This window comes from Ceraceosorus guamensis (assembly GCF_003144195.1).
Source record: "Ceraceosorus guamensis strain MCA 4658 unplaced genomic scaffold IE81scaffold_4, whole genome shotgun sequence".
NCBI classification, from domain to species: Eukaryota; Fungi; Basidiomycota; class Exobasidiomycetes; order Ceraceosorales; family Ceraceosoraceae; genus Ceraceosorus; species Ceraceosorus guamensis.
Window position 1 is genome coordinate 74,948 of NW_020289999.1, and position 23,963 is coordinate 98,910.

The 23,963-nt window shown below is 56.9% G+C and overlaps 7 protein-coding genes across 7 annotated transcripts; 4 read left to right on the forward strand and 3 right to left on the reverse strand.

The window, feature by feature from the left end:
• Positions 1-361: 361 nt before the first annotated feature.
• IE81DRAFT_344483 (kinase-like protein) lies at positions 362-3,116 on the forward strand (the record flags this gene model as incomplete). The annotated part of the gene is made up of 5 exons (XM_025515813.1): positions 362-400; positions 591-879; positions 978-2,235; positions 2,299-2,437; positions 2,502-3,116. 5 exons carry the CDS (start codon positions 362-364, stop codon positions 3,114-3,116), a joined length of 2,340 nt encoding a protein of 779 aa, XP_025372741.1.
• A 1,252-nt stretch (positions 3,117-4,368) lies between these two features.
• On the reverse strand, positions 4,369-6,296 carry IE81DRAFT_333200 (general substrate transporter; the record flags this gene model as incomplete). Its single annotated transcript, XM_025515360.1, has 4 exons — positions 4,369-5,757; positions 5,875-6,046; positions 6,125-6,189; positions 6,267-6,296. 4 exons carry the CDS (start codon positions 6,294-6,296, stop codon positions 4,369-4,371), a joined length of 1,656 nt encoding a protein of 551 aa, XP_025372742.1.
• A 3,395-nt stretch (positions 6,297-9,691) lies between these two features.
• On the reverse strand, positions 9,692-10,601 carry IE81DRAFT_162389 (hypothetical protein). Its single transcript, XM_025510548.1, has one exon. The coding sequence runs from the start codon at positions 10,189-10,191 to the stop codon at positions 9,730-9,732; it is 462 nt and encodes a 153-aa protein (XP_025372743.1). The 5' UTR covers positions 10,192-10,601; the 3' UTR covers positions 9,692-9,729.
• Positions 10,602-11,430: 829 nt separating this feature from the next.
• On the forward strand, positions 11,431-13,065 carry IE81DRAFT_162413 (hypothetical protein). The gene is made up of 4 exons (XM_025510549.1): positions 11,431-12,048; positions 12,134-12,196; positions 12,310-12,573; positions 12,637-13,065. The coding sequence occupies exons 1-4, from the start codon at positions 11,680-11,682 to the stop codon at positions 12,823-12,825; spliced, it is 885 nt and encodes a 294-aa protein (XP_025372744.1). The 5' UTR covers positions 11,431-11,679; the 3' UTR covers positions 12,826-13,065.
• Positions 12,870-17,032, reverse strand: IE81DRAFT_285196 (acetyl-CoA synthetase-like protein; the record flags this gene model as incomplete). The annotated part of the gene is made up of 12 exons (XM_025511625.1): positions 12,870-13,373; positions 13,474-13,765; positions 13,814-14,401; positions 14,465-14,529; positions 14,606-15,145; positions 15,223-15,336; positions 15,396-15,550; positions 15,628-15,812; positions 15,892-16,112; positions 16,198-16,468; positions 16,559-16,757; positions 16,834-17,032. The coding sequence occupies 12 exons, from the start codon at positions 17,030-17,032 to the stop codon at positions 12,870-12,872; spliced, it is 3,333 nt and encodes a 1,110-aa protein (XP_025372745.1).
• Positions 17,033-17,826: 794 nt separating this feature from the next.
• Positions 17,827-19,469, forward strand: IE81DRAFT_363828 (putative potassium channel beta subunit protein). The gene is made up of 3 exons (XM_025516812.1): positions 17,827-17,961; positions 18,048-18,494; positions 18,575-19,469. Exons 1-3 carry the CDS (start codon positions 17,941-17,943, stop codon positions 19,145-19,147), a joined length of 1,041 nt encoding a protein of 346 aa, XP_025372746.1. The 5' UTR covers positions 17,827-17,940; the 3' UTR covers positions 19,148-19,469.
• A 2,250-nt stretch (positions 19,470-21,719) lies between these two features.
• Positions 21,720-23,709, forward strand: IE81DRAFT_336143 (Dehydroquinate synthase-like protein). Its single transcript, XM_025515469.1, has 3 exons — positions 21,720-22,062; positions 22,135-23,121; positions 23,198-23,709. The coding sequence occupies exons 1-3, from the start codon at positions 21,901-21,903 to the stop codon at positions 23,441-23,443; spliced, it is 1,395 nt and encodes a 464-aa protein (XP_025372747.1). The 5' UTR covers positions 21,720-21,900; the 3' UTR covers positions 23,444-23,709.
• Positions 23,710-23,963: the final 254 nt, after the last annotated feature.

Consider the following 23,963-nt stretch of genomic DNA (forward strand, 5'->3'; position numbering starts at 1 on the left):
CTGTATAGCACGCTTGCCACCTATACGCAGCAGTATCCCTGCTGCTGCTGCTGCTGCTCGACACATCCGTGAGTCTCCATGCTCGTGCAGGGCAGCCCGCCATCGGCGAGACTCGATGCGGGGTCCTTCTCATTGAACGACTCGTACGTCGCGCAGCAACTTGCTCACTGACTGACATGACCTGCGACCGCCCGCCCGCCCGCGCCCCGCGCCTTTCGCAGACGCAGACAGGCAACACTTGGCGCGCATTAGACGACGCATCTCGGAATTCGCGCTCGCTCGTCATTGCCACCTACACCCCGCACTGCCGTGACTCGGATTGTAGCAACGCAAACAGCAGTCGGAAATGACTACAAACAGCATGCTCAAGGGTATCTGGCCCGGCGGGCCCGCCGATCAGGTGAGCGGATGCGGTGTGCAAGAGGAGGAGGAGGAGGAGGAGGAGGAGGACATTGGCGGGCGTGCGTCTGCCGCACACTCACGCACGTATGGCTGCGATTGGAGGAGAGAAGCAAGCGGAACCTCTTTTGACGCATGCAAGCATCCATGCTGACCACCATCCTCCCACAATGCTCGCCCTTGCTGCACAGATCACACCCAAAGCGTCGTCCAATAAAGCTGAAGAGCGCAACCCGTTCGACGCCCTCACCAGCGGCTCTAGCGCTCCTCCCAACAGCACAATGTCCGCACCAGGTGCGCCTGCTGATCGGCTGTCTCACTCCAGAAACAACAGCGGCGGGCCGGGTCTGGGCGCTGGATTGAATCAGGGCATCCCGTTCAACAGCTTGAACCACGCTGACCCCCTCACACCTGGCATGAGAACACCTGGCGGGGTGACGAGCCATGCCAGCATTCCCACCACGAGCATCAGTACCAGCGGTGAGTGGGCACACAGAGACCGAGGGAGAGAGAGAGAGAGAGCCTGCGCCCCCTTGACACTGAAGCTGGCTACGAAACGCTTATCCTCCCCCGCGCAGTGCCCGACTTTTCCATGAAGCTGCCGCCAGCCAAGGCGAAGAACGATGCTGCGTCGCACACCACCTCTTCGGGAACGACGCGCAACACTTCTGCGCCTAGAGGCTACCTCACAGTCAAGCTGGTATCCGCACGCAACCTCATAGTCGGCTCGCCCTCCTCCAAACCCTACGCAGTCGTCTCGTTTGAGCAAAACGAATTTATCGGTAGGGAGCCAATCGATGAGTCGGCGGAACCCGAAGCAAAGGGCAAGGCGATTCCCGTTGCCCAAGCGGACCCGAGCGGCTCGAGAGCGAGAGCAAAGACTGTGGTTCCGCAAGACGCAAAGACTGGCGGTGCTGCTACCGCTGCTACTGCCATGGCTGTGGATCAGGGCGGCGCGAGCGCAGCCAGCACCTCGGAGATCGAAGGAAGATTCACGCTGCATCCCGTGTGGAGGCACGAGGTGACTTTTGACGTCACGCATCCAGACAAGACGATCTTTCTGAGCGTGTACGATAGGCAAGCGGAGGAAGAAGGTTTCCTGGGCATGAGGGAGATTCTGCCTCGGTTCGTGCACGGCGCTGCGTCGGACCAGTGGTACTCTCTCAAAGCGCGCGAGGACGCAGATGTTCCAGAAGAGGGGAGAGGAGAGGTCAGAGTGGAGCTCAAGTATGAGAGAATCTCCTCCAAGAAGCGTCTCACTCCGAGCGATTTCGAGTACCTCAAGCTGATCGGCAGGGGCACCTTTGGCAGAGTGTTTCAGGTGCGAAAGAAGGATACGAAGCGCATATACGCCATGAAGGTGCTGTCCAAGAGGGAGATTGCGCTCAAAAAGGAAGTGACGCACACGATGGGCGAGCGGCGCATCTTGGAAAAGTCGCTGGATTGCCCCTTTCTCGTGGGTCTCAAGTTCAGCTTCCAGTCAGAGTACGAGCTGTACTTTGTTACGGACTACAAGAGCGGAGGAGAATTGTTCTGGCATTTGCAGCGCGAAGGTCGATTCACCGAAGAGCGAGCAAGGTTTTACATTGCCGAGCTCGTTCTTGCGCTGGAACACTTGCACAAGTACGACATTGTCTATAGAGATCTCAAGCCTGAAAACATTCTCCTCGACGCTACGGGCCACGTCGCGCTGTGCGACTTTGGACTCTCCAAACCGGACCTGGGAGCGGGCCAATTGACCAACACATTTTGCGGCACCACCGAATACCTCGCGCCAGAGGTCCTGCTTGATGAATCGGGCTACTCTAAGCTGGTCGACTTTTGGAGTCTTGGAGTGTGAGTGCTGGAGCGGAGGCTTGCATCAACGCTGGCCGCTGACAGACGTGTCATATCTTGCAGGCTGCTGTTTGAAATGTGCTGCGGGTGGAGTCCATTTTACGCAGAGGATACGCAGCAAATGTACCGCAACATTTGCTTTGGCAAGATCAAGTTCCCGAGGGGCGCAATTGGCGATGATGGAAAGCAATTCGTCAAGGGGGTGAGTGCCCGCAAGAGAGCATATCCCAGCTTGCAGCAAGCTTACCCGCTCGAGCCGTTTACAGCTGCTCAATCGGAATCCCAAGCATCGTCTGGGAGCTGGCAGGGATGCGGCAGATCTCAGAGCGCACGCTTTCTTCCGCGAGATTGACTTTGAAGCGCTATCCAAGAAGCAGCTCACGCCGCCGTTCAAGCCTCTTGTCGAGTCGGACGAGAGCGTGGCCAACTTTGACCCCGAATTTACGGAGACGGACCTGAACGAAGTTGCGGTGATTCCCGGCTTTGAAGGCGATGCGGGCGAGGGGCGAGAGGCTCTGGAAAGTGGAGCGATACTGAGCACGAGCGCTCAAGCGAGAAAGGATGCCGGCAAGCAAGCCAACGGCGTTGCGATCAAAAAGGCTGGCAATGGGACCGCAGCGGATGGCGAAGAGGATGATGCGCTGTCGAGGAGCGTGCAGGACAAGTTCAGAGGCTTTTCCTACTCTGGCACGTACGATGGCAGCGTGGCCGGTAGCATGGCCAGCAGCTTTGGAGGTCGCAGAGGTAGCGGAGGCTTTGGTCTTGCTGGTGCCAGTCTGGGCATGAGCAAGATGCAAGTAGACGACAAGGACGACGAGAGCATCATCGATGATGCCGCCAGCAATGGCAGATCGGCTCGAGATGTGCAAATGTCCACCTAGGGGTCCGCCTTCGTCGACAAGTCTTTCCCTCCCCTTTTTCGTCACACAAACCACAACGTTTTCCGCGTCACCCGACCCGACCGACCCGACAATGCAGCCCATTCGCCAGCAATGCACGCCAGCTCCGAATCAGCTCCGAATCAGCCCCTCATCACAAATCGATACATGCATGCCATCATCGCTCATATACGCCGCCAACACGTCAAGAGATACGGACTCTTTGATCTCCTGTCTTTCTCCTTCCTTGTCCCTCTTTCTTCCCCAACGTCTCGTTGTTTGCTGCTGCGCTTTTCCGTGCGACCCGCAGCAAGCTTTTGCGCTCCGTCTCGTCTTTCTCCTTGTCTGGTTCGGCACGTACTCGATGTTCCCTTTACGTTTTCCCGTTGCTCTTGAAATGGTACACTTTGTGTCCTCGCGCTTGCGCTCGAACGAGTCTACAATGGGTGCCATGTGCGCCCTGCCAAAGGAAACGCCTGCGGAAATCACGAGGGAAGCCAATGTCCCCCGCATCACGATGCAGCGCGGGCTGTCTCACCTGAACGATCAAGATACGTTTTGCGATTCATCACATCTCCCTCCTCCTCTCAAGGGGTCCAAAAGCCGCGATTTTGTCCGGAGGATTCGAGTCTGGCTCCCATGGAAATCACGAGTGGGCAAGTCGCATCGCGCATTCACCTTTTCTTCTCGTGGATGGTGGTTTTGTTGCGAGACGATGCGCGCGAGGTCAGATTGCTGCGAGCGCATGATCAACATGGCTTCTCTGCATCACGTTGCTTGACTCGCTGCACGGCCCAGTCGTGAGTGCCATTGTGATTGCTCAGAGAGGCACCCGCGCGTGCTACAACGCCGTCATTCCTCGTGCCTCGAGAACGCAAATTCTCCTCCACAATGCGGTTGACAAAAGGCTACGAAAATCGAAGCGGTACCTTGGCATTTCCGCGTCTTGCACAACACTCGTACGCACAGACATTTCATCAATTCATTGCGCGAATGAGACCAAGACCTCGGTAGAGGCTTTTGCCATCATAAAAGTGGGCGTAAAAGTTGTAGACGCAGAAGAGGGGACCCCAACAGCGCGTCGGTTCTCTAATCGTACAAGAGAAGGAAAGCCTTTGCTAGCCGGCCGACACCTGAACATCGTGTCAAGTGGCGCCGTCAAAGTCGAGGCGGGATATCAAGTCGGAAGAGCCCCGAAAGAGACGTGACGCTTGACTGCAAACGATTGCTAGGGTCGACCCTGCAGTGTTGCCGTTCAATGGCTCTCGGAACCGGAAGCGTCTCGAGTAAGATCTTGGTTGCCATACTTCTTCTCCGCTGACTCGTTGACCTGTCCCGCTTCTGCCAGAATGGAATCGAGCGCGACCGGTCGACCGTGCTCGTCGTAGCGGCGAGCAGTCTTTTGCTCTTGAAGGACAACATCGTAGGGGTTGATGTAGGAAGACTTGGCAAAGATGGCGTCCATCTCCTCCAGACTTCTGGACTTGGTCTCGGGGAAAATCAGGAACGTAGTGACGAAAATGGCAAAGTTGGTGCACATGAAGATCAAATACGTCTTGTACGCGATGCTATCGAAGGCGATAGGCGTGATGAGGACGACGAGGAAGTTGAAGAGCCAGTTCGCACTCGTGGATACACCATTTGCAGCGGCTCGGATGGAGAGAGGAGTAATCTCGGCAGGGTAGAGCCAAGTCATGCCAAGCCACCCGATGGCGAAGAAGGTGTTGAAGATGAACAGGAAGACGGCGGCGACATAGCCTGGAGCCTGTCTGGGGACGATCGTGACAGCATCTGGTCCTTCGCCAACCGTGTACTCTCCTGTGACGCCAGGCGCTGTCATCGCGGCAAGAATGGCCATGCTGATAGACATACCGGCGGCACCGAACAGCATAAGCTTACGACGACCAAACTTCTCGATGGTGAAGACGGCGACCCATGAGGCGGCAAAGTACTCTGTACCGTTGGCGGCGGCGACGAGACGCGAGACCAATGGGCTCATCCCGATGTTCTGTTCGAAAATCGTGGCGGCGTAATAGGTGATGAGGTTGATACCAGAAATCTGTTGGAACATTTGAATAATGAAGCCGAGCACGGTTCTGTGGAAATTGCGCTCTGGTCCCTGCTTGAAGAGATCCTTGACGCCAGCACCGCTAGCTTCTTCGATCGACTCCTTGATCTCTTGAACCTTGAGGTCAATCTCTGGGTCGTCCAGAGGCAATTCCTCGAGGGATGCCATGACAGAACGGGCCTCTTCCTCGCGACCTTTGAGTAGCAACCAACGAGGAGATTCGGGCATCCAAATGGTGACGAGGGTAGGAATGCAGAGGACGATCTGGAAAGCGATGGGCATACGCCATGCCACACTTGAAGTGCTGCGGGGCGCGTTGGGGTTGCCTTCAGCCACGTCGGGGTCGAGCCAGAAAAAGGCGAAATCGATCCAGTATGCCATGCAGATTCCACCCGTGATGAGGGCACCTTCCACCATGACGAGCATGCCACGCTTGTGAGGGGGCGAGCATTCAGACTGCCACATAGGAATGGTAGCAGTATGCATACCGTTACCTACACCACCAATGATACGGCCAGCAATGAGAGCACCAATGTTGGGAGCAGCAGCCTGGATGATGGCGCCGATGATCATCCACTGCGGGTCGTCGGAAGAGAAGAACAGGTGCTATTGCGTCAGCGTGGCTTCTCGACTAGATTGAGCCTGCATACATGAAGCAGCATCGTGCTGCCGCACCGTCGCGCGCGCACTCACAATAGTACCGATCCAGATGATTGCACGACGACCGAGCATGTCGCCAAGCCAGAGACAGGAGACCGCGCCCAAGAAGCAACCGATTTCGTAGAGACCAATAGTGAGACCTTGGAGAGTGCTTTCGGCCGAAGTAGCTGTTGTGCCCCGTTTGGTCGTGTCGATCTCGGGAAAGCTGCGTGGCAAAAGAATCGCAGCATCGCCCGCGGTCAGCTCTGTGACTCGAAGCGCGCTCTGCCAGTATTGAACTCACTGCTCCACGAAGGATGGCAGCGTAAGCAAGCCACCCATGACACCTTGGTCATAACCGAAAAGGAGCTGCGAGAGGTCACGGGAAAGTCCATTCAGTCTTGCGCTGCTCAGATCAAGACGAGACGAGCGCGGGCACCACTCACGAAACCAGCGCCTGCTGCGAATCCGATCATTCGGCTGAGAGGAAGACCGCTGAGGCCCCAGTACTTGGGGCCATCGTAAGCCTTTTTCTTCTCGATCGACATCTTGTGCGTAAGTGTGAGCGGGAAAGGGTAGTGAAAGGGTGGCAGGGAAAGGTGAGCGAAGATGCGTCGTGAGAGGAGGAGGGCGAAGGGTCGGACGAGTCGGGTGGACTACTCGATAAAGGGGAAAGGGGATGTAAGCAAGGTCGTGAGGGCTGACTATTTATCCTTGCAGGGGAGAGAGGGCGACAGTGCCGTGGCATCTTGTTCAGATGCCGAACAGCGCGACTGCTCAGATGCCCAATGAATTAGACTTTGACTCGCCTCTCGCCCTTGACCATTTAGACGGCGTTATACGCACCACGCTGCTGTGTGTGTAGTCAGGCCATCGGGTTTCGCTGCAGCGGCGCTTGATTGGTGATGTGCACATTCGCCCTACTCTGCTCGCTCTGCTCTTTTGCTCTGCAACGTGTGAGACTGCGCTTTGCACCCTGATCCTTGACTTACGCACAAGAAGAGGCTAACGTGAGGGAGCAGCCCAGCTGATAGCAGCCAGCAGCACATGCAGAGCGAATAAGCATCAGCACAACCAAAAGGGGGTTTCGCCTTGCTTTGTCCCTCTCGACGCTTTCGCAGAGGTTTTGCCCGTGTGCTGTAGGAACACACCGCGCGAGGAACATCGCGGGGTATAGTGCGCACCTACTCAGCGGGTCTAACAGCCGCGCTGCCCGCCGCCGCGTTCCGACTCGGCGGGCCATTGGTGCAGACCTGCATGCTGAAGCCAAGACTCGTCTCGCGTGTGGTCTTGGGGGGAGCACCGTGCGGTTGTGCACCAGCCCAGTGTACTTCAGGAACCACAACCAAGGGCGAAAGGGCGTCATCTTTCATTAGCGCGTGAGTTGGTGTCTCATTGTGTTCCTACACCACCAGGGCTGCAGCAGCAATCATGCAGCAGCATTTGAGCAGCGCGGCGTGCGGTGCGCGTGCTGCAAAGTGCGCACCCTCGGATCGCAGTGTAACGCGGCCTTCTCCGCCGCCACTCGTGGCTATAGCTCCCCTAAATGCTCAATTGCGAAGCGCTTGAACATAAGCTTCACTTTGCAATTGGTCAAAAGTGTATTGTTGCGGGTCATCGAGCTGCGCTGAGAGCTATATATACATGTGGTATTTTCTTTGGCGGAGGCTTGTACCTCGGTCCCTCACGCAAGCTGGGATTTACGCGTCGCTTCACAAGACCGCATGTGCGTCGCATCGCGCAGCGCCCGCGGCAACCTCTTTCGGCCACCGCGCGGATTGGCAGAGTCAGCAAGCACGATGAAGCTCGCGTGCTGCGTGCTGCGTGCGGCCATGCATGGATGCAGGGCAAGACCTGTGAGGCGTCTAAATTGGAATGAAAGCAACATGCAGAGGGCGGTAGAAAGTTGAGGTCGAAACAAATCGTGCAGCAGCAGCAGCAGCAGCAGCAACAGCAGCCGAAGAGGTATATTCAAGCGGAGTTGCAATTGAATCAGAGCAATGCAAGTCACAATTTACGAGATGGGTCTCAACCTTGAATCATCGCATGAAAAGACCATCATCACGCGCGTCCGTCGCACTCCGACGCGTGGCCAACCCCGAGTATGGCGGGCTGCTGACGTGCGGCACATTCAGCCCTGGCAGGGTGCGCCGCGTTGCGCCGGCACGCCGATGCGCCGATTCTGATGAGACTGTGATAACCAGCGGCCGGCATATACCCGGTCATCGCCGCACCGTGGGCTCGGCGGCTGCAACATGCTACACGATCCATCATTCACGATTGTATGAAACAGCAGATAGATGGACAATCGACGGTGATCGAGTCGATCGACGTGCAAGCATCAAAAAGGGGTCGGGCTGTCAATAATGACTGCGCCGTTTTCTCTCAGCTGGTACACCCAGATAGCGTTCTCACCAGCAGCCAAGCAAGGGGACCGCGCACAGGGGGTACCTTACTCATCCGCCAAGACGCCATCCAAACATTCTCATCAGCAGCCAAAGCAGAAGGCCTGTGCTTGCCGGCATCCCCCCTGTACGGCAAACTGACCCACACGCGACGCCTTAGGCCGCCGGGGCTATCACAAAAAGACGCCGCACGAGGTCGTGACTGGATTGCCACGACGCTTGACCGCGGCTGACGAGCACGACGGCAAGGGGCAACGCAAGAAGGGTCGCGATGGTGTGGGGACGGCGGCAAGGTGCAGCTCTGGGCAAGCGGAGGAAAATCGAAGGTGCTGGACTAGTGCGAGTGGATTGGCAAAAATAGAGCACTTGGGGCTGTGTCCATGCATGCAAGCGGCGTGAGCGCTGCTGCGAGTGGACAAGACACGAACGAGTATGCTGCAGGATGCAGACGCGGTGCGGAGAATCAAAGCTTGGCGCTTCGTCGACTGAAAGTCGTGGGCTGCCTTGACATCAGCCTAGCAAGGCTGTGAAACCCGCTCGCATCTGGGCACGCTAGCTGTGTTGCATGGTTGATGTGACCAGCGCCATGCCTTGCTCCCGATCGATCGGCCTCTATCCCTCAGTCACGTCGCCAGCATCACGTAAATATCGCGAATCGTGAATCCCGAACTGATGTGCTGACTGAGCCGGCCACGCACGACACACTCACACTAGGGAGATTACTATATCACCGTCAGGGTCGATCAAGCGCGACTCGTGACTCGATCGCGACTTGTATTCGTAATCTCCCCTTCCGCGATTCAGCAGACTCGCGATTTGTACCGAGCGAGTGCAGGAACTTCTGGTAATTGAGCACTAGCTCAGTGTCCTGCATGCGGTGTTGGACCGTTGGATTTGCTTCCTCTTGCGTGGTGCTTGCTCGCCTCTGAGCGCGCCCTTGCTTAATTGCTTTGCTTCTCCGCATTCAGCATATATGCATCGACAGCTCGACGCGCGGTTCACGCAGCACCTGATGCTGGCCGGGGGACGTGAGCAGAGCCGAGTCCAAAATTGAGGAGGCCCCTACCCTACAGCTGTGTGCAGCGAGGGCGAGAAGCAGCAAGAGCCTAGACAGCATGAAGGGTGCGTGAGCGTGAGTGCACAATCGCGCCATCCTTCTTTGTGCAAGCTGCTGCGAGGAATAGGGGCTCCAGCCTCAGAGCATCAGGTACAAAGATGCGCTCTCGCTCAGACTCGCGAAGGATGACCGTGATCACCAGCAATCGGATGCGCACTTTTCGTCCTGAGAAAGCCGCAATGGCAGGAGCGGCGGGCCTATTGGGGTCTCCTCGGATTTACGCGTGGCTTGATTGCTTGTCAAGAAGCGGCGCAAGGTGCAAAAAACATCCGTTCAGAGGAGAGCCCAAAGTCTCTCTGCGCAGCAGCTGAATGGATTGCACCGCTTACGTCTCTGCTGGTGACTGCAATACAGCCTCACGGGGAGGGGCGCTGCCGGTCGAGTGGCTCACTTGTGAGGAGCGAGGGAAAACGGTAAGGGTGCCTGATGCCCATCTTGGACAGGACGCAGGACAGCCATGAGGTCCACATAGAGATTTGAAGAGCGAAGTGTGCTGGTGGGGGTACTCGCGCATCCAACAAGGCTTGGCCGAAGTTTGCCCTTCTCCGACCAGGAACGGTGGCGCGATAGAAGCAAGGGCAAAAGGATGGATGGATGCAAGCGGTCCACCTCCCACTCGCAACTCTCGGTGCAGGGGCCCCACAGCGTATATGCAGACCAAGACCAGCAGGGAACGCGAAAACTCGCCACGCGGTACTCGTGTCTGCCTGCCTGAGCGGAGCAATCTTGCCTTCTCCGCAGACTACATACACCGCTAGCTGTGATACCATTGGATTGACCCGACGTCCGCCCGGCACATTCGCCGTCGACGCGCCCGCCCGATGGATGACCTCTTGATACCAGATCCATTCCTCCGTCGGGATGACAATTAAGGGCGGGATCTTTGATGTAAACGGCGGCCTTCCAAACGACGTGGCGCACTCACTCACACTCCCGCTCGGCCTATCGGTAAAGGCCGTTCGCCGAACGCCGGATGATTCGCGAAGCTCACATTACCCCGGCTTGCAATGGTTGTCTGCATCTTTCCTTGCGTTGAGACGAGACGTGCAGTACAGTCTTCCCTTTGGCTCGCGCTTGCGAAGCTTTTGTTGAATCTCCTACTCCGCGCCTTGCCGAGCTCTTGAACTTGCAGGCTTGACAAGAGACTCTTCAGCAAGTGGCACGCGAGGGAGGTCTCGCTTGATGCGGTCAGTCAACCTACCCTAAGCGGCCCGCGCGTTCCTCGACCACGCGGTCGCTGCATGGTGGCTTGTCAGCAGTTGCGGGGTAGCAGACCTGCCCACGCACTCGGACTGTGGACGAACGCATTGCCATCGCGAGACCAGGCTCTCCACTTCTCTCCAGTCAAACGAGCCCTCGCATTCACGAATTGTCATCGTGTCGAGCTGCAAACCGTCTCCGTAGCGATCGTACGCACTCCTTCTGAGACTCGTCTTGACGCTTAACACGATGACTGGGTCTTTGCCCTTGCGAAACGCGGCACTGACGCAAGCACCGCCACAGACGTCGGCTCGGCCCCCCTCCCCCTCCCCCTCCCTCACGGTGTCTGTTCACCCAATGCACCCTGCACGAAGGCCCTGCAGCGATTCGTCGCCAGATTTGCAGAGAAGCACGCAGATCGTGCCACCCAGTCAACAATCACGGTTGACTGACTGACCGTCCTCACAAAAATTTAGCCTCGAACAGCAAGAAATTTGCACCATGCCCACTGTCTTGAGTGACGATGGCACAGTCACGTGAGTGGTGCACGCGTATGCCTCCAAGGGCTCTGAACCTTTCTCGTGATCGTCAGATTCACCGCCAAACCTGGACAATCTTTGAATTTTGAATCGTGAATGGAGAAATCTTGATAACGCTCATCAGGCTACTCGTGAAGCAGGCGGGGCGCGTGACTGACTCATCGTGACGAATCATATCAAATATGCAGCCACGACCCGTCCATTGACGGAATCACGTGATGTGTCCTTTTGGATGCGCGCTTGGATCAGCCTGCTTCGACGCTGCAGCATGCGATGCAGGGTCCTTGGAAGGAGCCTTCTTCGTCTTGGTGGAGAAGGTGCGGTGCGTGGTTGCTGCGATCGAGCTCCATCCAGCATCATCGCGTGTGCAGAAGAGCGACATTCGTGATTGCTCTCTCTCCTTCGCAACGTGCTACAGCTTTGCATCCCATCGCGAGTCGAATGGACCGCAGTCAGCTCTTCACACCGTACAAGAGCTTCCGAGAGACCAGCGCATGGAAGCTGTGCAAATAAGCGCTCGTACGCTCATCTCTCCACTCCAAACCCGTTCAGACTTTGCCCCTCTCATCCGCGGCCCCAGCTGGGACCAGAAGCCGATATGAGCAGCACAGCGATGGAGACGCCGCTAGCTTCGGCCTTAGAGCTGGTCAATTCGGCGATCAGATCTCTGCGCGAAGCGCAACAAGCCTCTCAGCCCGATGCAGAGAAGATCAACGCAGCGCAGCGCGCCCTCGAACTAGCATCGAACCTCTTGTCGCGCTTGGATCCTTATTTGGACGAATGTTCCAGCAAAGGTCCGCCGGCATTACGAGATCTGATCGACGAGACGGACAAGCATGACTGGAAAGGAGCGTATGAGAGAAAGGAGGTCAGCTTTAGGGTGCATCCCGGATGGAGCGCTGGTGGGTACGAGGGATCTTTTATTGCCATGGTTGCCAGATCCATCAAGGCTAGACGCGTCCTCGAAGTGAGTCCGCGCTGGTGCCCTGCCGAGCTGCTTTCACATCGAGAGGCAGAGCATGCTGCTGAATGTGTGGGTGTGGTGTTTCCAGGTGGGCATGTTCACAGGCACAACGACTCTGTGCGTGGCCGATGCGCTGCCGGAGGATGGCAAGGTGAGCCTGGACGCCTGGTCTGTGGAGCTGGCTGGACAGCGTCCAAGTGCGCTTGTGCGGACGCTCACACCAAGCTTTCTCGCTCCTGCTCCGCGCCACTTCGAGCCCGCCAGATTGTAGCTCTGGAGATGGATGCCTACTTTAAACAGCTTTCGGAGCCCTTCTTTGCCAGAGCTGGAGTCAGCGAAAGGGTGGATGTGCGGATAGGCGCAGCGGTGGACCAAATCAAGGGCATGGTGCGGGACAATGAGCAGCCTTTTGATCTCATCTTTATCGATGCGGACAAGACGGGATATCACGACTACTACGAGACCATCATCGGATCTGGTCTGCTGGCAAAGGGTGGCGTGTTGCTGGTCGACAATACACTCTACAAGGTGAGCTTGCCGCATTGGGACTTGTGCAGCTCATCGGCAAAGTGCTGACCCAATTTTATACAGGGCCTGCCATTCACCCCGGACCTCGACAAGGCCAGTCCGGAGCTTTTAGGCCGCTTGCAAATCAATCAAGAGTATGGCACCGCGCTCAGGAAGTTCAATCAGCATGTAGCGCAGGATCAGAGGGTCGAGGCTTCCATCCTGCCCATCCGAGATGGTGTCACGTGGATCGTCCAGCGGCAGGAAGAGTGACGCATGGAAAGACTGACTTGCTAAATCGATGGTCCACCCAACATTCACTGCGAAAAAAGGCATGTGATTGGCTGCAACTTCATTTGAGAAATCCAGTGTCTTTCCAAGCGGAGACCATCCTGGCGCAGTGATCTCTGTCGACAACTGGCGCCCTTCGCAATGCATCCGAGAGCGCTTCTGCTCGCGTCGTCTCCACGGTGCTGTCCGAGCCTGCGGCCGGAAGCTGAGAGGGAACAAGGGCTGATCAGATCAAAGGCAAGCCCTTCTGACTCGCCAACCTCGCTCACATTGGCCCAGATGCTCTCAACCAGCGCTCGTCCACGAACACCTGTGCCTGCTCTCCGCACAGCATCGAGCCATGCTTCCTTCGACTTGACCTCGAACCGAAGACCTGCTTCGGCAAGCCAAGCGATAAAGTCGCTCCAGCTCGGAAGCGTCGAGCTCTGGGGCGTGCAGACGTGGCACAAGGTCGCCTCGTCTTCACCCTGTTTTAAGGCTAGGTCTACCAAGGCTCGTGCAGCTGCATCCACGGGTAGCCAGTCGAGATTCTTTGAAAGGCAATAAACACATCCAGGGTGAGCTGCGACGCAGCGCAAGCGCGCCAAGGTTGGCTGACCCTTTTCGGAGGGGGGGGGGGGGGAAACTCACAGGCCCCGTGGCTGGCAAGACGCCCGTCTCGTCTGCAGTGCGCACGAGCAAGGGCCAAGCCTCGCTCTCGTTCCATATTCCATGCTTGGTGTCGCTGCACAGTTGCCCTACACGAGCGATGGTCACGCGCTCCCCGGCCGCTTCGCAGATCTTTTCTGCAACCCACTTTGACTGAGCGTAGCCCGTCGAGCCCGCTGATGATACGTGCTCGCTCGGCTCCTCACGATGCGGGGCCGCACCTGCCAAGATGCTGGCAAGAGAAGATGAGAAGACAAAGCGAGCAGGAGCAGAGCTCGAAATGAAAAGGTCCAAGAGCTCCTTGAGCGCTATTGTGTCAGACCGAGCGATCAGCTGCGATACACGCTCAAAGTGCTTCGAGTACATGCGTGAGGACGACTCACGAGAGATGCAGTCCTTTTCAAAGGAGGTTAAGCTGAGGGCGAAATTCACCACCCAGGCGCACTGCAGAGGCAAAGTACATGAGGTTGGGCAAAAAAGACGCGGGCGGTCAGAATTACTCACATGGATGACGACAAGCCGTCTGGCTGTGCTGAGATCTGCTTTCGTGGTCTCATCAAGTTGCGCTCGACACTTCAGGCGCTTCTGGGCCTGCTTGGTGGTCACTTCGCATTGGCGCCTCTTCAGAGCATCCGAGATTCTAGCGGAGGCCCCCTCGTCATCTTGTGCTCGCACCAAGCAGTAGATCGCTTCGACTTCCTTTGCAGGCTGCAAAATTAGCTCTTCAAGCACCCTGGCACCCAAAGCCCCCGTACCGCCTGTGAGTAGTATTGTTGCCGGATCGGATGCGCCCAGTGCCGCTGTCCGAGGCTGAGGCAGGAACGTCGAGTACTTGTGCACCAAAGCCGAAGCGAGATCCTGGACATTGGCGGGACCGTCTGAGCTTGCACCCTCGAGAAAGCAGGCGAGACTGGGATGGGCACTCGGCGTTCAGCACCTATATCGTCACCGCCACGCTCGCTCGAGAACGTACCGCTCGATGTTCGCTTGCTCGTAGACGACATTTGCCGGCAGCCGACGCGTGCCAAGATCAAGGCGCTGCCGGACGAAGGAGAAGCGTAAGAAGTCCTCGACTTCACCGGATCGCTTTTCCACGGCAAAAAGCAGAGCTCACCTGTAGAAGAGCCGCTCGTATCCTGGCGCTCATGATTGAATCCATGCCAGACTTGTAGAGATCATCTTCGAGTGCGATGTCGTGATCCGTCACTTCGGCTACGAGCTCCCTCAACCAATTCCTAAGCTGCTCGCCCCTGAGCGAGACGCGCGGTCCCCTCCGCGGCGCTTCGCCTTTGTCAAAGCGATCATAAGTGTCCGCTATGACGGCTTCGAGCTGCGTCAGTGCCATGCCCCTTTGCAGAGTGCCCTTCGACGATTTAGGCAAGCGCTCGAAAGTAGCAGCGTCGACGACACGAAGCATCTCGGCCGTCAACTTGCCATGGCTGGGCAGCTTCCTGTTGATGGTCGAAAGTGCCGGAGCCAAGGTGGAAAGGAAGTCTGCTTCTGAGCTGGCTTCTCTACTCGATGTAGAAGCCGCTGGCACGATCAAGGCGCCGAGAATGGGTCGATTCGCTCCAAAGACTATCGCGTCCTTGATCGATTCGATGGCTTTCAACGCATTTTCGATTGGCGAAGATGCAATCTTCTTCCCGTTGATCTGCCGTTGCAGAGCGAATCAACCTTCAGCGAGAGACGATGGAGCAAAGTGGGTTCCTGCCCCTGCGCTCCACTCACAAGGACCAGACTGTCGTCAGCCCGACGCGCATAACGCCACTTCGTTTCGTCACTCGAATGTCTCTCGTAGAGATCCCCTGTGACGAAGGATCCATCCGGGGCATTCGAAACCATCTGCAAAGGCAGCTATTAGCACGCGGCTAGTGGAGACGCAGACAGTGCAAGCGCCTCACCTTCGTCGGCCAATCTCTCGTCACGACCAGTTCGTAAAGTCCACCTTCTTCGGGTCTCTGCTCCCAGCGCAGCCACTCTCTGCTAGCTCCATCCACCAGCCTGAGCCAAGACCACTCCTTGTCTTGCTCAAAGTCGCGCCAAGAAGACATGAGGACTAGATGATTTGTGGGATAGGCTCAGTGCGAAGTGGAGATGCTCTTGACGACTGCGAGAATCCAACCAGTCACTCACAGCCACATTCCGAACTTCCCAGTCGCGACACGAGCGGAACTTTATGTTGAACGAGGTGGTCACCCACCGCCTCTGGCAGAGGTGCACCGCCCGTGCTAACCAAATCCATGCGATGGAGCATGTTGAGGCCAACCTCCTCCCGCGAAAGCGCCTCGAGGATGAATGGCACGGATAGGAAATAGTGACTGGCGAGAGCGGGGTAGCAGATCAGAAGCAGCGTCGGAAAGAATGTAGCGGAATCCAGCGTTCATTGACACGGCTCACACCTCTTGACTGCACGCTGCTACGGACGACAGTATGTTTGCAGAAGTAGGCGCATCACCGATATGCCAGCCGAAAAAGTAGAGGGGTGCCGCAGCTTGCAGAGACCTGAAAAGGTCGGAAAGACCTCCGTGAAACAGCGGCGTCGTTGTGAAGGCGGCTCTCGACCGCCCATCGGCTGTCAGAAGGGAGGGCGTCCAGAAACGATGTGATTGAGGTATTGGCTTTTTGGGAAAGCGCAGCGGGCGCTTCTCTCGTGTCAGATCTTTCTACCCTCGCTGTCGCTAGCACTTTGTAGGCCCTGCTCACTTTGGGATTTCCGCTGGAACCTGAGGAGTGAAAGATGACCAGCAGATCGTCGCGCTTGGGGTCGCGTAGAAGCGCAGACTCTGCTACGACTTTGCTCTCGCAGGGTCTCGCCGCATCCAGTGCACACCATGCAACGCTTCGAAGCTCGCGGTGTGCGTCCAGAGAAGCGCGACATTCGGAAACCAAAGCATCTTGACTCTCGTGGACGAGAATGTGCGTGCAAGCGGTCAAGTTGAGCAGATTTGCGACGCCGGATGGAGAAGTACCGGTGCTTCGGGGAAGCAAAAAAAAACGCAGAACCCAATTAGCCTTGCAAGATGGCGTTGGCGATCTGCTGACTGGAGCCCGCGACCTTCCTCACGCGATCGGAAGAATGGCCGCTCCTAGATACCAGCATGCCACTACCTGAGCCAGAAAGTCCGGCCCGCTTGGTCCCAGCAGAGCAATCACGGGCTGGTCTCGAGCGTAACCGTTGGACTCGCGAGACTGTGGAAGGTCCTGCAACTTTGCACGCAATACCATCGCAAGCGATGAGGCTATCCGATCAAGATCCCGGTATGCTGACGGGGACGATAAAGACTTTAGCTGAGCGCTCATCGCAACGCGACGATGGCCGATGAATCTCGAAGCACGCACTCCATTCGAGACAGCTTCCTTTGGAAAAGTCAGGAAAGCCCACTGCGACGTGATTTGCTTGATGCCGGGCCCTGTGCTTCAGGAGCGCTACAAGGGTCCCATGATCTGCTGGCTCAGGCGCGTCTGGTGCCTTGAGATAGCTGTGAGCTTGGCCTACGGAGAGCGAAAGGTAGGGCGGAGTACTGCCTGTGCCCGACATTTTGGCAACAGCAAATCGTCCAAAGCTAATTGTGAATGAACGTTGTGTCTTCTCGCTGCCATTCTTTCCCTCCGTCTTTACACCTCCGTTTAGCTTCAGCAACGAGTCCCTTCGTGCGTAGTCAAGTGAGTCCGTTCGAGATGGTCGAGACGCGCTTGCAGCTCAACCCAGCGCAGCCCGAGCACAAATCAAACAGCTCCCAGATACACACACACACACACACACACACACACACACACACGCACACGCACACACACACACACACACACACACACACACACACACACACACACGCACACACACACACACACACACACACACACACACACACACGCACACACACACACACACACACACACACACACACACGCACACATCTCATCGGATCTGTTCCACTGCTCCACAGAACGGACACGAGACACTGACCTTTCGAGTCAGCGTGTTACGAACGCTTTCTGGCCTGCCCCCAACCTGCTCCACAGCGCGCTTTGGCAAGCAAGCATGCAGGGACCTTTGAACCTTTGCAAAGGACGAGGAGGAGGGTGCTAGCTGCTGCTGCATACACGAATGCATATGATGCTGCATGCTGACACAACGAAAGCGCGCAAAGCCGCCTGCGAGCCTCGATCAACCTGCACCGCACCGCACCGCACCCATCAGCATGCAGCACGCGCAGCTGCGCGCGCTCGGACCACTTCGAGAAGAACACCCTGTGGCTGATGGTCAGAGCTATAGATGCACCGGTTTCAGCGAAGCATGCGCACCAACGTGATGGAGGTGAAGTCGGCGGGATGCTTTTCGATTGGGCGGCGGCGCAATTTGCGAGCCAAAGATTCGTCCAGTCTTGACTGTGGGGAGGGGGCGCTGCTAAGCTTCCCCCATCACCCCAGCTTCGCAAGTTTGTCAAGATGTCGCAGCACGAATACGATGTGAGTGGAGAGGCGATGCGGGTGATGCTGCCCGCCTGATCGCTCCGGTGCGGCTGACGCCGGGGGTACACTTTTTTTTTTCCAAGCCGAAAAACATGCGCTTTCGCAGATTGGGGCCCAGCGGACTGAGGGTCAGCCTGTTCAGTCTGGGTGGATGGCTTACGATCGGTGGAAGCGTGCAGGACGAAGCAACAAAGGAGATCATGAAAGCAGCTTACGAGCGCGGGGTCAATACGTTCGACACTGCCGAAGTGTATGCCAATGGACAGTGCGAAGTTTCGATGGGCAAGGCGATCAAGGAGTTGGGATGGCAAAGAGAACCGCTGGTGCTCATCACCAAGATCTTCTACGGAACTGGCGCAAAAGATCCCAACGCGACGGGCTTGAGCAGAAAACACATCATCGAGGGCGCCAATGCTTCATTGAAGCGTGCTGGCTTGGAATATTGGGACATCATCCTTGCCCACAGTCCGGATGTGACTGTGCCCATGGTGGAAGTGGTCAAGGCATTCAATCAGCTCATTCAGCAAGGCGTGAGTCGCACTTCACCCATCGTTCTGTGTGCAGAAGCAGAGATCTGATTTGCGCCTGTTGGTCAACCCATGCATCACAGAAATGCTTCTACTGGGGCACGTCGGCATGGAGCGCAGAGCAGATAAGCGAAGCGTACGGTATCGCCGAAAAGCTTGGTCTTGATCCTCCTTTGGCCGACCAGTCGCAGTACTCCGCACTGCATCGAGAGCCGGTGGAGAAAGACTACTTGCCCTTGTACCAGAAGCACGGTATGGGATTGACCATCTGGTCACCTCTTGCCTGGGGACTCCTGACGGGCAAATATGCTGATGGGATTCCCAAAGGCTCGCGCTTCGACGTGAACAAGGATTCCTTTGGAGGCGTCATCAACAGCCTCAAGACCGCAGAGGGTCAAGCCAAATTGGAAAAGGTTCGCAAACTCTCGGAAATCGCAAAGGAGCTTGGATGCTCCGTCGCCGTGCTCGCCATCGCTTGGGCTGCCAAAAACGAACACGTCTCTACAGTCATCCTTGGCGCCAGCAAGCCCGAACAGATCATCGAGAATCTGACTGCTTTGGACTACATCGACAAGCTCACACCAGATGTGCTCGACAGGATCGAGGCTGTCCTAGCCAACAAGCCAGAAGCATTGCCCACATTTGGACGAGCGTAGGTCGCGCTGGACTCGTGGCTCTTGCAGCATATTTGTTCAGCACACACTCGCTGACTTCTTTGGGGGGAAAAGCTATGCGACGCTATACAGTCGATCATGTCACGAGACTCATCACACTCACGACTCACGACTCATCAGACCGTCTTGTGGTCTGTCTGTCTGTTCGAGATGTTTGCCCTGCCTTGCCTTCCCTCCGCGCGGCAACGGAAAACGCTCACGCTTGACCTGCTGCTTGCTGCATGCATGCATGCATGCGCGTGAGGTGCTGCAGGGACCATCACATGCACAGCCTTCCAACCCTAAATGCATGGGGATTGCGTCGTATGAAGTAAGCTTGCTTAGAGCTACTGCTGCCCATGCACTCACGACTCGCGACACGAGTGATGAGCTCGCGTGTGGCGGCGTGCCACCTCGCAGCGCACGCTTTTGATTTAGCAGCTGATGCATCATCTCCGCTTTTTGACTCTCGATCACCTTGAACATTTCCCCACCAGCTATGGTCGCTAGCCATCAGGCATCATGTTTGTGCTCATGCGTGGTCATGCGCTCAACACTGCGAGACGGATCCAGTCTTCCACCCGCCGTGACCATACTGCTATACGTACGCTCACACTCAAGACTCTGCGGGTTTGGAACCGCAGCGCCCGTGTGCGTGAGGGAGAGTCACCATCAGTCGTGAATGTGTGTGTGCGTGCGTCGCGTGCGTCGTGTATAGTGAAGACATCCCCACGCGCGGGTGATGTCAATCAAGTCACGCCACGCGCGCGACTGGCACAACGGCGGCCGCGCGGGCGCTCGTGCAGGTTCGCCGCCGCGGGTCGAAAGCGGGCACGAGCGCAGCGCCATGCACAGCGCGTTGGCCCTCGCTGCATTCTCATGTCAGCCTGCGCGGGAAACATGCAATGCAAGCCAAGCTCGCACGGATCAGCTGGACCCTTGATCGATGCTGTGCTGCTGCATTGAAGGCAAAACTTGGGTGTGATGTGCACGCGCGCGCAGGCTGACGTCTGCTGATGTTTGCAATTTTGACTTTCTTCCTGCTGATTGACGAAGCTCCTTCTTTAGCGCAGCATCGAGGGGTTGCGTCCTTTGACAGCAACAAGTTCCGTGTTGCGCTTGTGCGCGTGGGGGCTTTGTGTGCCTCTTTTACGGGACGGCGCTCGTCGATTTGATTGACGTTGCAGCGCAGGGCAACGAGACTCGAGTGATGTGCTGCGTATGGGTGATCGGCCAGTCAGCAGATCAGACAGGCGCCGTTATGCCCCAGCAGCCGACCCCTCTTCATCCGGCAGTGCAGCAGGAGCCGGCGTGCTGTAGCTGATCTGATCTGAGCTCGCTCGTGCGATGCTCCGCCCGCTCGCCCGCCCGTCCTGAATACGGAAGATTCGTGGCGGATGAACGTTCCCAGCAGCTCAACATCGACGCCCTGCTGATGGACATGATGTTCTGTTCGATGGCGCCATTTTTGGGTTTGCGCATCAACCGCGCGTGGCCGGGCCCTTGCTGCTGCTGCTGCTTCCGTCGCCAAGGGATTTTTTGCGAGAAGATCGGCTCAATCGAGACCCCGCGCGCGCTGTTTGTGGGACTGCTGCTGCTGCTGGCATCCATGCAGCTGCTGCCGCGGCGGTGGATGGTACACTCACTCGATCACGACTCTTTAATTGCTACTACTCTCACAGACTAAAGACTCGCACACCCGCGCTCAACTTTCCACAGCGAGGGTGCGCCTCTTCTGCTCGGACTCGTGCGTGACTCTCAGCAGCCAGCCAGTTCGCCGAGCCCCGGCTCACCCGAGACTGATTCTCCACGAGCTCTGATTGCAGTGCGTGCACCTTGGCTGCTAACGTCCCATCCGTGCGTCTACGGAAGCTTTGACTAAGCAGTCCGTCCACGTCACGCGCGGAACCTTGCGCATGCCCAGCCGGCATCTCGTGTCTCGTACGTCCGTGCTAACTTGTGTACCTATGGCGCAAAGCCCCCAAGCTGTCTTTACATCATCTCGGCGCTCAGTTCCTTCATGCCTTACGAGAGCTCAGACACGCGCGGCTGCTGGGGAGCTGGAGCTCGGCGAGCCGGCTCGAAAGGCCGGAAGGACAGCAGCAGCTTCAGTCGATGATGAGTCGAGTCGAGTGATCGAGCGACGAGTGCACGGCGGCAGAATAACGCGCACGCACGTCAAATGCGCATGTCGTCTGGAACCCATCAAGCAGCAGCAGCAAGGGTAAGAAGTTCGCAGCTGCTGCTAGGGTCAGCATACATCCAGCTGCTCGACGAGATGCAAAGCTGTGCTGCAGTGCCCAAGCCCCGCTCCATCTCGCCTTCACGCCCAGCCCCCCCCAGAAAGTCTGAGTTGAAGCACCCCGAATTCAGATTGCAAAGGCTACCGTAAGCGTGCTTGCACCCAATTCGCACTCGCACTCGCGGGCCATTCATCAGCTTCTCACAACGTGCCTCGACCGAAGCGAGATGAGGTGATGAAGAAAATGTGACTGGCACTAGAGCTGTCTGCGATGAAAGCTTTCTTGCGAGTCCGTGCGTTGGACCCCTTCTGCGTCAACTTCTTCTTGCAGACCGCCCAACCCCATCCCCGAGCGGAGGTCAGGAGTAGGTATATATACCAGACTGTACGCTTGTGCAACCCAGTCACTTGCTCACTCCTCACCTCAGCATCTGCTCTCACCCTACGCCCCCCCCATCTTCTCTTGTTACACGATCTTTCCTAGCCTACTTGCAATCGTTCGGCTTTTCACAAAATGTCTGTCCTCCCACCCTCTTCTGACATGAGCGGCAAGGTCCGCGAGACCCCTGCTGGCGCCAACTGCACTGGCGCTGGCTACGTGGTAGAGGGCAGTGAAGAGCTCAAGTACAGCTACAGCTTTGTAGACAATGTCTTCGATCAGAAGAAGGATGACCTGGTGAGCTCACATGCGCCTCTTGATCACGCGTGGCATCCCCGCTAACACGTTCTTGCATCCCGCACTCCTCAGGCCTCGTACTATCACAAGTGGGGTCGCGTTCTGGTCCTGCTCGATGACAACCTCAACGCCCTGTACGGCGATGCCATCAAAGCCTACTTCAACTCGCACAAGATCGCGCCCACTCTGCATGTGTTCAAGGGAGGTGAGCTGCACAAGAACATGGACACCATGCTCAGCTTCGTCGACGCTATGGACAAGTTTGGCTTGATCCGCAAAGAGCCCGTGCTCGTCGTGGGCGGAGGTTTGGCTTCTGATGTGGCCGGCTACGCCTGCGCCAGCTACAGGCGTTCCACCAACTACATCCGCGTCGGCACTACTTTGATCGCACTGATCGATGCCGCCATCTCCATCAAGGTCGGCATCAACCACGGCAAGTTGAAGAACAGGCTCGGAGCTTACCACGCCCCCATGCACACTTTCCTCGACTTTGACTTCCTCAAAACTTTGCCCGAGGGCCAAACAAGAAACGGCTTCGCAGAGATTATGAAGATTTCTCACTGCGCAGAGAAGCCCACTTGGGATCTGTTGGTCAAGTACGGACCTGAGCTGGTCAAGACCGGCTTTGGACGCAAGGCAGGAAGTGCTCCCGAACTCAAAGGCGTAGCAGACGAGGTGTGCAGACGAGCCATCCTCAAGATGCTTCAGCTCGAGTCTGGCAATCTGCACGAGATTGGACTGGATCGGGTCATTGCGAGCGGACATGGTATCAGTCCCACTCTTGAGCTCGCTCCCTTCCCTCCCCTTCGTCATGGGCACGCCATCACTGTGGACATGTCTTACACCATCATCATGTCCCACGCTCGAGGTCTCTTGACGGATGCGGAGCGCGACGAGTGGTTCACTCTCGCACAAGGCGTTGGCTTGACCATCGACCACCCCAGCCTCGACAATGAGCTCTTGCATCGCAGCGTCGAGGCCATCATGAAGACTCGCGATGGCCTTCAACGTTTCGTCCTTGCCGGGCCTTACGGCAACTGCATGTTCGCCAATGACATTGTGAGTCAAAGCGCGTCCTGCCCATGATTCGCTTGCAGGCTGCTTATCTTGTAAAGCGGCCCCCCAAATCACGCAGTCCCAGCAAGAATTCGAAAAGGTGCTAGCGGCTCACAAGAGCTACGTCAAGCAGCGCTTCCCTCAATATCCTGGCGAAGGGCAAGATGCCTACGCTGATGCTGGTGACCTGGGTGCTGACCCCGAGGCTCTCAAAGCGGAGAAGATTCGCAACGGCGAGCACCCAGCGCCATCGACCAAGGCAGCCACCAACGGCATCCACCCTGCCCTCGAGTCGTCCAGGGGCCAACCTGTTGCGGCAGCATAAGCTTCTTGCGACTGGACTCGACTCGACCCGATTTCTCGTGGCCCCGTCTCGCTTCGACATTAGCTTACCCCCCGCGCCCCGAATCAGCACAACTTTGCTTCCCTGCAGCACATTTGAAATCAAAGTCTTGTCGACTGTCTCCCTCGAACATGTCAGATTCGAAGCTACTCTCCCATCTGGTCATCGATTGCAGCTTCTTGCTCCTCGTCTGTTCTTCTCACATGTCGTCTCGAATGCAATGAATCGACCCTGTTGGCGAGACATCCAAAACTTGAATACGCACCCGAATCAGCCTCTTGATGAGAGGAGTGGCGGCGATGGGTGACGTGTGCTCGAATGCGAATGTGTCGGCCTCAAGGAAGGGCGAGAGCATCATCTGCAGTGTTGCGAGGTCTTCTACGTACCAAGAGTGGTTATGTTCGAGTCACGAGTGCGGGTCACCAAAGTAATGTGCTGCGCGGAATCCTGAACCACAATCAAAACGATGTGGAGACCTTCGTACAAAAGATGCCGCGGTTAA